The 13,157-nt window shown below is 39.2% G+C and overlaps 1 protein-coding gene across 1 annotated transcript in view; it reads left to right on the top strand.

The window, feature by feature from the left end:
* The window catches only part of Arhgef26 (Rho guanine nucleotide exchange factor 26), a 127,745-nt gene that overhangs the window by 80,875 nt on the left and 33,713 nt on the right, over nt 1-13,157 (top strand). Inside the window, exons 9-10 of the mRNA XM_004648226.2 lie at nt 6,071-6,160; nt 8,644-8,798. Of these exons, the coding sequence (XP_004648283.1) occupies nt 6,071-6,160; nt 8,644-8,798 (245 nt within the window). The remainder of the gene's footprint in view (nt 1-6,070; nt 6,161-8,643; nt 8,799-13,157) is intronic.

Below are 13,157 nucleotides of genomic sequence, written 5' to 3'. Positions count from 1 at the left end.
CTAATCTCAGCCACAATAAAGATTTTGATGAATTTTGCCTGGTGGTTATTTAGTCCCAGCAACTTAGCTTTAACTAAAGGACAGCTTTTCTTCCTCTCTTGAACATGAGTCATGAAAATCATCTCCTGTTATTATAAGGGAACTGAAATCAATATAGTCAGGACTCAGGTCAATAATTTCTGACATTGCCAGTTAAACAGAAGACCCAATGCTATTATGGGCTACTGGACTCTTTTAGAATATTTTGCTGAGTTTACACACCTATAATATTCAATAACGGAACTTAGAAAAAATGGGGTATACCGATGAATGTCCATTTCGTATCTGTGTATTCAAAGTGGTTAGGATAGATACGTAGTTGCATTCTCTTAATGAATAGAATGATTTGTTCTAATGGTGTTTGTAAATAGGATCACAAGTCCGCATCTTGTACAGCAATTAACCACTAAGAAGAATATATGCAGTGTATTATTTGTTGAAACTGTACTTCCGATTTGAATTGAAACTGTCTCATTGCTATCTGTTTATCAATAAAACTTTGAAAAAAATGAAATCAATATAGTCAACTGAGAAATTAATCTTTTTATAGTTGTGAAGGTTCCTAGTGGGGTTCAAACGATTCTGGATAAACAATAGCAGCATTTTCAACAAAAGGAATATGTATGTAGAACATCTGTGGTTCACAGTTAAAACACGTAGCATTTTATTTGTTTGCTTTACCTGAAATGAAAGAATGTCAGTATTTTAGTTTAGCAAATTAAATCTGGAATGTCGATACCCAGGGTTTTAGAACAAGAGTCTCTTAGGTAAGTCTCTGTAGGTGGTTACTCATTCTTGGGGGGAAAAGTATGAGTGATGCTTTTTGGTAATTCAATTGCTAATACAACTTACAGCACTTGCATAGTACAAATAACGTATCCTCGGAATTGCTCATGCATGTTGATAAGACTGATTTTGACAGTTTGTGGAATTTTGGGCCTTGGAAAGAGTTACTGGTGTAATCAAGCAACTCAAAAATAAGAAAAATGTATCGTTAAAGAAAAATGTAATCTTTGATTTTCTGTTAATATACTGGATGTTTGGAGGAAGGTTCTAAGGCATCTAATATTTCACCTTGTTTGAGTGGTTTGCTATACATAGCAGGTGGTGTTCAAGAGATAGTTTTTGATACCAAAGTATGTATTTCTCCTATTTACTCTCGCATGGAAAAAGAATCATTGCTGTAATTCTCACCTCATCAAAATTTTACTTAAAATTGGAATAATCTTGTGTTTCTCCAAGAGACAAAATATTTGGCAGAATATCGTTTTGGGGGGTTTTGGGGGGGAGAAGGGTATTCAGGCTCTCTCTCTCTAGATCGGACTCGTAGTGATCCACCTGTTTACAGCCTCCCAAGAGCTGGGATTACAGGTGCGTACCACCATGCACAGTCTCAATTGCCATCTCAGTGCGCCCCAGGGGCTGGGCTGGCATGGCAGGCCTGGGTGGGGATCGAACCCCCAGCCCCTGTACCTGCTTGCAGGAGCTTTAGTCCACTGACCTATTTGGCTGGCTCTTTTAGGCAGAATATCTTTGATCTTTTCCACCAACATTGCTGCAGTCACCAACAAAATGGTAAACACATATCAACACTGAAAGATGTCTAACCTATTCAGTGAGTAAAGCTAAGATGCAGAACAATATAGTGATGGTTTAGATCTAGAATGCCCTCTGAAAATCTTGTGTTCCGAGTGGGACTTTTGGAAGGTGATTGGACCATGGAGATAGTTCATGGCTGAATGTGCTATTGTTAGGAAGTGGGCCTCGTTGGAAGGGAGTCACTAGGAGCATGACCTGGAAGGCTCTGTTCTTGTCCCTGGCTCCTCCTTTCTCTCTGTTTCCTGACTACCGTGAAGTGAGTATTCTTCCTCCACTGTGCCATTCAGCCATGCTATTTCTGCTTTGAATCCAGCCAGCCATGGACTGTGTCTTCTGAAAACAGTGAGCCAAAATAATTAAGTGTCTCCTACTTTAAATTGTGGGTTTTGGATATCTCAGCAGTGACAAAGCTAACACAGATGCTCCTAGTGTAATGATATTTAATAACTAATAAAATGTTTAACCTGTGGGTGTTACTAATATAATGAATCATCCCAGTAGTCATCTACTGTCAGTGTTTCAGCCATAACTGAGTACAATGAAGTGAGTGTTGAGATAAGGCATTTATTTTTCATGCTAAATATTGTCCTGTAAACTACTATTTAGTGTTTATGCAGTTATGTTTTAAAAGTGAATAAAGTAATAAATGTGTATTACAGAATTTCAGTCAGAAGCAGAAAATAAAATGTATCAGTAATTGATTGTTTCACTCAGATGTGACTGTTGGCTATTCTAATGTGAATTTATTCTATCGATCTGCAGTGCATCATTAGCAGATAGTGATGAATGAGCCCTAGGGATGTGCTCATGTGCTGCACTTGCACTTGCTGTTCTAAAGAGGGCTGTGCTCACCATCATCTTCTGTTTATGACAGTGCTTATCTGATTATTTATAAGTAATCTGGTAAATTTCTAGAATTATATTTATGTGAAGAAAAATGTAAGAATGTTTTTAAAGCCCCTACTTCAGGTGCTAAAGTACTTTCTGGAAAGGTTGCTCCTTGCCTGTGACCAGGAGTATGTACGTGAATGTCTGCCCTGCTTTACTGTACACCCAGCAGTTTTGTGAATGTGATCGATTAGTTGTTTATTTTAGCTCATATTTCTTTACTAGTGGCACTGAGTGTTTTAATGTATAGTAGGCCTAAAACAAAACACACACAAAAAAAACTTAAATTAACTAAATTTAATAAAGCTTTGGCAGATGCTAAAAAAGGTCTGGCTTTAATATACTGTGGCAGATTTTAATAAAAATAGTAGGGCACACATGAGAAAATTAGTGCTTGTCCCTTCAAAATAGGCATTGCAGCTGATGCCAGTTGATAGTATCATTGCTTAAGATACTTGAGGAACTTTGGTGTTTTTAAGTATGTTCTAAGACAGCTTTGGTTTCTTCAAGATTTGTTCAATGGTGGCATAACTCCATCTTCTGTTGGTAGATTTGGAAGTTTAAGGAATAAGGTGATAATAGAACTATAAATTCATTTTCACCTTTATTTTAAAGAAGGGGCAACTACAAAGATTTGTTCCTTATTTCTGTGAGATTTGTCTGCTGCTTTTATTTTGCAAGAACATTTGTGAATGTCCCAGTTGTACCTTAGGCAAGTACTGTGCATATGGCAATTTTATATGGTCTCTGCTCTCCAGGCTTCTTGGAGAGTTAAAGTTCGAGTGCAGCCCTGAAAGGTAGGTGGACAGAAGGAGTAGGGGAGGTCAGTGGCAATGGAGAGAATCAAGAGGGCAGCATTTGGGCACAGAAGTCATCTGAGCCAGAGTTTGGGACCATGGTAGGACACACAAGTAGACATCAGCATGGCAGCATGGAGGGGGCTTCAAGGTTTTCGGAATGTGGGAGGCAGAACAGAAGGAGAGGTTTGAGTGGAGAGGACCAGGCTTTTGGCTTGGGAAGAGGAAGAGGAGGAAGGGGATGAGGAAGATGCCGGATAAAGAATACACAGCTGGGATAAAAGATTGATTAAAAAGTGATGCTAAAGTTTGACCTTGCTGGATTGAAGATAGCTGTGGGACATCCAAAAAGAGACAATTATCTAGGTAGTTAGACCTATAGCTGAGGAGAAAGACGGTGTCTGGGAGCATAGATTTGTGAATTCTGAATATATGCAGTAAGAGAAATCTTCAAAAATATGTTTTGAGGCCAGCCAAATAGCTCAGCAGATTAAAGCACCTGCAAGCAGGTCAGGGACCAGCGGTTTGATTCGGGGCCTGCCCTGCTGGCTTCTCCACCAGGGCATGCTGAGATGACAATTGAGACTGGGTGTGGTGGTACGCGCCTGTAATCCCAGCTCTTGGGAGGCTGTAAACAGGCAGATCACAAATCCAATCTAGTAGCGAGACCCTGAACACCCTGTAGACCCTTCCCTAAAATCCAAAAAAAAGAAAAAAAATTACATGTTTTGATCAGGAGCTGCCTCACACAGTACTTGGATTGCTCCCTGATATGCCCTGTTCCTTTCAGGATATTCCAATTTCAGATTGCCTTGACCCTGGCCAGCATATTTTAACTGTTAGCCTTGATTAGATACAGCCAGAAGTTCCTGCATCCTTGAACTTAGACCACTCTAAGATAGGCATAATGCCTTAAATCAAGATGTCAAGTGAGCAGTTTGAAACCAGTAGGGAAATAAATAAATATGCTGTAAGTAAATAAATATTGGAAGTCTGTATAATGAAATGAATAAACTGGATCATTTCACTTGGATGCTGAGAGCCTGCTAATGGACTGTCTTTGCCACTGTCATCCTGTGCCACCTTCCTTCATGTCCAGATTTACTTTCACTTGCTAGGCACATGCAGTTTTCTGTCTGTTCCTTTGCTTGAGTTTGCTATCTGTCCTCTGCCTGGGCACTGTATCACTCCGTACCAAGTCACTCCTCTCTCTCAGCTTTCAATGTAAACCCTCAGTGAAGGGTTCCTCACTTCTCTGTTTTTTTCTTTTATAATCTTGGTATATGATTATTTGTGTGTTTTTGTCTGTCCCTCCATACTGTTAGGGATTATGTGTCTCTTTGTTTTGTTGAAACTGTAGCCCCCAGAATATAGCAGGTACTAAGTAAATTAATTCTATTTTCAATGAATAATATATTTGTAAGGGGAGATACTTCTATATTCTGATTCTATTAACAGAATTCCCTAGACTGTTTTAAAAAGCAAATATTTATTTCTCACTTTTCTGGAAGTGGGAAATCTAAGACCTAGGTCTGGGCAAATGGGTTGCTGGCTGCAGGCCATTTTCCTGACCTACAGATGTCTGCTTTCTTGTGATATCTTCCCCTGGTGGAGAGAGAGAAGAAAGAGGAACCATCTCTTTTTATGAAGTTACTAATGCCATTAATAAAAGAGCAGCTTCAGTTACCTAATCCCCTCGTAAAGACCTTGCCTCTTAACACCAGCATATTGGAGTTTAGGATTTCAGCATACAAATTAGTGGAATACATACATTCTGTCCATAACATTGGCTAGTGAAAAAGCCAACTGACCTAAAAATAAAAGAAAAATTTCTACAAATATATATATACATATACATATGGGTATATATATTTGTACATTCACATTAGCACAGGGAAAAAATAAAGTCTAAAACTCAATCTGTTGGCAGTTACTGCTAAGTAATAGGAATATATCAGGATTTTTGTGGCTTATTTTTAATCTAGTTCTGTATGATCATTTTATTCATTTACATCTTACATGAAGCATGTATTATTTACTTCATAAAGCATGATTATTAAAAATAAAATTTTCAGCCGGTATTTTTAACAATCACATTTGTCCTTATGGCCAGTGAATCATACATGGACCTTTTTTCCAGATCTTTCAGTTAATAAAACACTGGCAGTAATGTATTTTGCTGTAGACTGGTAAACCAAATAGATGTTCGGTATTCATCAAACCAAAGATGTTTCCTTTGAGGAGTGATTCCCGTCAACAGGCCCTTAGCCTGGCCATCCTTGAGGACTCATTGACCATCCCCTTTCCCTGAAGGCATCCCTCAACCCTTTCCTGGCTACAAGCATTGCACAAGCACTGGGCTTGGATTTGGCCTTGAAGTTGGTGGTCTACCTCCTGCTGCTCTGATTTGGAAGTGGGAGAAGGATGAGCTTTCCTTAAGGATGGGTGAGGTTTGCATCTCTGCAGGAGAAGGGCCGAGGGAAAGGAGAGACCAGAGTGCAAGATGAATGAGAAGGGCAAATAGGATAAGCGTGTGTGCTCCCAGAAGGGTTCAGAACATTTTTTTCCTATCTTTGCATCCTGATCACTAGTTTACCTGGGTACAGTATGTGTAACTATAGAAAAACCTGAATTCTGTAGCTATCAGAAGTCTCTGGGGCTTTGCAAGGGTAATTGTTTCCTGTAGAGATCCACCTCTGAAAGTGAGGTTTCTCCTGGTTGTCTTACTCCTCTTTCTCTGTTTCCAGTTGGTTCGGCTGTGTAATGAAGGAGCCCGTAAGATGGAAAGGACCGAGATGATGTATACAATTAACTCCCAGCTGGAATTTAAAATTAAGGTATCATTGTGCTTGTATTTATTGATTACTGCTTTTGCTTAAATATTATCTAAAAGAAAGAAGACAAAGCAAGGAGAACTTTATTTTTCAAAGAAAAGCCATACATTGATGAGTGAAATCCAGCAGAGGAGTTAAGGGGTCTCAGGAAGTTCTGCTTTCTCTTACCAGACAGAGTGATCTTTTCCATGTTATGCAATCAGGTGTTACCTATGAAGTATACAGTGTTTACAGGAAAATTGGAAAAAGAAGTAACTTAAATACACTAGAGTAAGTTGGGGGGGTCTACAACATTATCAAAATATCTTGCAAAATGGTGAAATCTCATGATCTGGATAACAGTGTTCTCTTAAATCAAATAAGGACACTCTTGTGCCACTAGATAGTTTTTTAAGTTTTTGTTTTTTTTTTCTGGAACTATTTTTTGAATATGTGCTGCCTGTTAGTGCTGTTCCTTGCCAGATGACAGGATGAACACAGAAGAAAATATTGACACAATGCAGATCTGGGTCCCTGCCAGTTCTTTGTTGGTTCACAGCCAAGTTCTTAATGGATATGAATGCTCACAATCATAATTCCATAAGTATTACATTTTATAGCACTTACATTTAATTAAGTGTATTATAATGATTGATCATCATTTTCCTAGTAAAAGTGTTCCTAACTTATGCAGTGTAATTATAGTGACCTGCCACATCTAATGGTACTCTGTGGAGAGAGCAGAATCTGAAGACCGTTGTACAACTGCACGCTTTCATTTTATAAATGGGGAAAGTAAAGTGCAGAGAATAATTATTGATGGAGTCATAGGACTAATGGTACAGTAAGATTGAGGGTCCAGGCATCCTAACTTGCAGGTCAGCGTAAAGCCTTCTACACATATACTGGAATTTAACTACAGCACAGTCCTTAACATGGAATAACAAACCAGCTCACTTTCCCCAATTGTTATAAGCCCCTTAGCACCTTAGCAGAACCTCACCTGACAAGGGTGTCTTTGCAGTAACCTCCGCTTGTTCAGCCAAGTCCTCCAGAAGGGTGTGAACAGTCCTCTTGTTTACTTTTAAGATGTCAGTTGTTCCTACTAGTTGTTTGATTAATGAGTTTTAGGGCTGCAAGCTTCTTCATGGACATCCTTATTAGCCAGTTTTTGTTTGTTTGTTTGTTTATGGTACGGGGGGGCATGGAACTCATACTTTGCACTTGCCAGGCAGGTGCTTATACCCCAGAGTTATATCCCCAGCCCCAGCCAGTTTTGAAAAGCTTTGGATTAGTCATAATGTTTCACCTTCTTTTTCGAATCTATAACGGATGTTCAACCTTCTTATAAAAAGAAATTTCAAAAAATTGAAATCATTTCTTTGCTTTCTCATTTCCTCCCTCAAATCCTCAATTTCCTTTGGCTATTTTGTAATTATTATTCCCTGAAAAGGATAACATTTGATTCTACCACATTATCATATTTTTATTTTGTGTGTCCAAAACTTTAGTTTAGTTTATAGATATAACCTTTGTTGTTGTTGTTTGTCTTTTAATCAGGCTATTGGAAGTGAACATTTCTGGTAATGCCTCTCATTCCCTAAAAAAAAAGAGAACGCTCAGGGGTAGGGATTATTCTGTGGTTTTGAGAGGTTTTTAGTTGGCTTAAGGTATAAAACTGAATAAAGAAAAAATAGTAATTCCTTGGATATGGTCTTTTTCTATGAGATTATAATGGATTATTTTAGAATAAGCTCAGTTTCATTGCCAGAAAGTGGCATGATGGTTTCAGGAACCAACTTAAATAAGGAAAAGTACCATGAATTGAAAACAGGTGTTCTTACAAATATGGCTGAGCATCTGAATAAGTAGACAAAAATGTAAATTGGTGGGATTTTTTTTCCCCTCGAAAAAGCCTTTCTTAGCTCTTTAAGTAAATACAGACGTCTATGTTTATTTGTTGGTAACTATAGTTATCTGTATATTTCTGTGTGTTTATAGTCTGATTTGAGATATTTTAAATAGCAACCATTGGCACTGATAGAGTTCATTACTAGGCTTTTCAGTTTTGTTTTTTGTTTTTTATTTTGCAGAACCGGGGATTGAACTCAAGCCCTAGCGCTTGCCAGGGATGCACTTATTCCACTGAGCCATCTCCCCAGCCCTAGGCTTTTCAGTTTTGAATGATTTGATTTTGGTTTTCTTTCTCATTTAAGAGTTTAGTAAAAGGTTCATAATTTTTTATAACCCAATTACATTTTTTTATTGAGTTTTAGTTTCATACTGGCAAGTTAGTGTTTTCTTACATGGATCTAAGTTTTTATCTTTAATTTTCTTGAAGAACGTGCTGTATTTCTATAATTACATTTGGCTCTTGTACAGCTCTAAGATAACGATACATGCCATAGTACATATCATTTGTTTAAATGTAATTCTTATAGTTTGCTTTCACTAATCTTAAAAATACTTTGCCTTTGGGCAGTGAGTTTTTTTTCTCTTTTTTATAGCCTTTTCCATTAGTCTCCTCTTCCCGGTGGCTAGTGAAAAGAGGAGAGTTAACAGCCTATGTAGAAGACACAGTGCTTTTCTCGAAGAGGACATCCAAACAACAAGTCTACTTCTTTCTCTTTAATGATGTCCTCATTATCACCAAGAAGAAGAGGTAAGCCTTCATCTAGTGGTGGTGGTATACCTCTCAGTTTTAAAGTTCTGTAATTCAAATGCCCAGTAGGGTATTTAAAACCTTGAGATTGGGGCTGGGGAGATGGTTCAGTGGAATAAGCGCTTCCCTGGCAAGCGCTGGGGCCTGAGTTCAATCTCTGGTTCTGCAAAAAAATAAATAAGTAAAACCTTGAGATAGTAGATACATCTATCTTATCTATACATTGAATGAGGTACCTCTGCGTTTCACACTCTCTAAATTACCTCTGTATTTCAGACTGGAATCTTCATCAGCCTTGTGGTTCTAGCCAACCTCTGTAGAATTTCAGTGTGCAAGACTACTAAGCATTTTACATGCAGGTATCGAACTGTTCTCTTGGCATCCCAGGAGGCATCACTCTCAAAATTTTCCTTCACTGCTTTTCACACTTCTGTAATAGAACTTCTGTATACAACAAGTTGAATGATTAAAGAGGGTGGGGGATAACTCTAGTGTTCCTTGTAACATAATTTAAAATCCACATTCCCTAATGATTGTTGATCTACAGATTTCACCAAGGCCTGGGGAGGCATTAACCATCCTCTCATCTGAAAGGAAGAAAGTGCCTCGGTTGGCAGTGTTTGAGCCTCTTACTTTGATTTCTGCTATACTCATGTCTAGCTCCAGAAACTGTCCAGGAGGAATATCACAGAAACCTTTACTTTGTAATGTTTGGTCTCAAACTGTTCCTCCTTTTACACACACACATGCACACATACACATGCATGTATGCCTGTACACAGATAGCCACATACTAACACGCACACACCTCCTCAGCTCTTTCCATAGGGAACATTCTATATTAAATGTACCTAACACATGGAGAGTGGTAAAATATTTTCCTGATAATCCTCCCTAAGTATTTTCTAGCATATGGATTTAGAATAAAAACATAAATCCATGGTACATCTTTTTCTGAGATGAAGGAAGTAATGACAGGTTGACTTAATGGCATGTGATGGGGTAGGGGTAATTTACAAGATAAAATTAGGCCAAGTGGAGAGAATCATAGAGACACACCCCTAAGAAAATACCAAGTAGATGTCCAAATTTATCATGAAGTGTTTATCAGGGCTGCTTCTGAGTTGCTGACTGTAGCTTGAGGATTCTAATGAAATTAAAACAAGTTGAGCTTTTCTTTGCTAATCTCTATTTTTTTTATCAATGTCTTCTTTAGAAGCAGTTATAAATTCTTTTACTGCAGTATTTTTTTCAGATTGGGTTTCCTCCCTATGTTTCTGCTGTTGCTTATTTATTATCAACACTATTAATTCATGCATTTGAGCCAAGCAAGTGTCCTCTGCATTTGTTCTGGGTGGGCACTGGGTTTCCTCCATATGTTTCTACATTTGATTCTTTAGTGCAGATGTTATTAATTCAGGGATTTCTTTTTTTATTTCCAATCTGAGTTCCTCTATACCTTTCTGCAGCTGTTTCTTTATTTCAGAAGCCATTGATTCATTGCTTTCAGCTGTGTGATTCTCAATTTGTTCTGTGTTAGTGTCCTCTGCACTTGTTATGGGTGGGCTTGGGTTCTGAGGTTGCATTTTGTTCCTTCTCATCATTTTGCGTAGCACTGTCTTCTGACCTTTGTTGTAGATCTTCGTTGTAGTTATAACCTTAGCACGTACTGAAGTTCAGGTGCAGATCTACAAAGTTTGGATTTATCCAGCTGTGCCTGGCTTGGGTCTGGCTGCTGTGCTCAACTCCTTCCTGCTGCTGCCCTTGAGGGTGAACCTGTTGTGCCCCTGTGGCAAGATGTTCTGCTCCTGGATTAGCTGGGTGGTTCTATCCTCTACCCTCTCTGCAGGGATTGCAGCTGCAGGGTTACAACCCAGGCTTGTATGCCAGGCCTGAGCTGAGCTTGAAGGGGACAAGGTGGAGTAGGGAGAGAGGCAGCTCTCCCACACACTTACTGGGTCTGGGCTAGGATTGGGTCTGGGGGTTCCCGAAGGCGGCAGAAATTCCTGCTCAGCGGGCGGAGTGGGGGAGGTGCTGCGGAGTGGTGGGGGGCATCCCAAGGGGGTGGAATAGGGTCTCCCCCACACTGCGCGTGGGCTGGGACCAGTAATCGGTCCCGGCACAGGGTAACAGGAAGGTCTCCCACACACTCGCCGGTCCTGGGCTAGGGCTGGGTCTGGGGGTTCCTGGAATGCGGCAGAAATTCCTACTCGGTGGGCGGGGTGGGGAAGGTGCTGCGGGGTGGTGGGGGGCGTCCCAATGGGGTGGAAGAGGGTCTCCCCCCAACTGTGCCTGGGCTGGGATCAGTAGTCGGTCCCGCAGGTGCAGGGTAGCCGGAAGCTCTTGAGCTTTTCTTTGCAATCCAACTGTATCATGACATATTCAGCCGCTTAATTACCTAAGTAAAATGAAAACTTTGTATGGTTGTCTCTAAAAAACCGTATTATAATTATAAAAACACATTAAAATGCCAGTTTTCATTCTTATGAAAATAACATTTCCGTATAGCCAAAGAGAATTTTTTTTTTTTACTTGAGGTTTCTAAATAATTCTAGTAGGCAATGATTTTATAAGTAAAGTTGAACAGATATTGTAATTTTTATTTTTATATTTTGATCATTTTTCTTGGCTTTCTTTAAGATGTTTCTTTTTAGGGGACTGATTATATAGTCTCTTCACATGCTCTAACTGAACTTTTAGTGTCTTCTAGCTGCTGAAATATCTGTTTTACCTAAAGGAACCAAAAGCTTTAACTTTAATCTCTTGACTTAAATAATAAACTACACACTGACAGTACCAAACTAGTTACATATTAATGTAGTTTTGATTATGATGACTTTGGCAGCTTGATGAAAATGTTAGGAAATGTTAAGAATTCCTGTGATTGCATGGAATAAGGTAATAGAAATATATATGTAGATATATATAGATATATACTATATCTATATATATATATATATCTCACAAATATATTTTTTTGTGAAAGTGAAAACAAAGGTATTTGCCATCCTGCCTAACATCTTACTATATGATCCACAGGTGATCTTGCTGTTCCATTTAGCATTTCTGTACTAGCCATCCCACATTTGTTGCTCAGGTATATTTTAACTTACATTTGTAGTGAAAAAAAGATCGAGACAGTGCAATTCCAGCGGAGAGGGCAGCCTAAGGACCTAACTTACTGCTGCTGAGATGTTCTTGCCTTATCACTTAGTTCCGCATACTTCAGGGGGCTCTTAATGAAGAAAATAGCATTGGAGGCTTAACTTGTTTATGCTCTGAATACGTGGTAAAGGTGACAAGTAGATTGTAGAAGCTTGATAAAGAAGGCAGGTTAAAAATGTACAGTATGCACAGCCGTATTTACATGATAGTTTCACGGGGCAACTGCAAATGCTTTGCATGCCAGAGACCGCAGCAGAGCAGGTAGAGCAGCTTGGAGTGCGGCAGTAACTCAGACTTGGGTCCCAGGTGCAGATAAGGGAGCCTTACCTGTTCCAGCTCTTTGGAACCCACTGACCATCTGAGAGTAGTTCCACAGTCCAATCCAGGGGCTTAGCTGTTGGGTCCCCAGTGCTTTTCAGCTTCTGGGAGGCTTCCAGGCTACTGGGAGTATCTCCTTACAAGGTCAGTGTGCTCTCCCTCCTTCAGTCCAGACTGCTAGGTGGTTTTTTCAGCTGAGTGTACTTCATAAATTGCTACATGTATGGTCTCTCAGTTCTACAGAGCATGTATGATTGCTAGTATGTGCAGGGCTTGGTTAGCAGTATAAAGGGCAGAAAGTTTTACTTCTCTTAAAATTTTAGAAGAAAGTTTTCACTAGCTCTGGACTACTTTTCTGTCACTCTGCTCTTACCAAATTTTAGAAGGATGCATGTGTAGTTTGCATACTTTCAATGAGAAAGTTAATTTTTTGTTATTTGGAGGTGTGACTAGGAACTCCCTGGGTACCACTAGAGCGCACTTCTCACCTTTAGCACACTGGCATTGGAGCTGATGGTGCTTCTCTGTGGGCAGCTGTCCGCACTCTGTCTTTACCTTTGGAATAGCAAACTTATGGGTTAGACTTGACATAGCAACTGTGACAATACTGTATTATGAAAACAGTAGACTAACTCATAGACAAATAAGCACTAGTTGATAATATCCACCCTGTGTCTACTACTAACTTATTGTAGTGATTTAATTGCCAACTACACTCACATATACAGCATTATGGGTTAAGTGCTGTTGTCCCTAGTTTGGAAATGCGAAAACAGACTCTAAGGCCTAATTAGGTTCAAATTTGTGTTTGAACTTTAACTGTCTTATTATTATTCTCATTTGGTGTCTTCTAATCTCTGTCTCAATTTTGCCTGA

Source organism: Octodon degus, unplaced genomic scaffold, assembly GCF_000260255.1.
Source record: "Octodon degus isolate 3935 unplaced genomic scaffold, OctDeg1.0 scaffold00368, whole genome shotgun sequence".
NCBI classification, from domain to species: domain Eukaryota; kingdom Metazoa; phylum Chordata; class Mammalia; order Rodentia; family Octodontidae; genus Octodon; species Octodon degus.
Note: the sequence above shows the minus strand (reverse complement) of the source record. Positions and strands in the feature narration are given on the sequence as shown.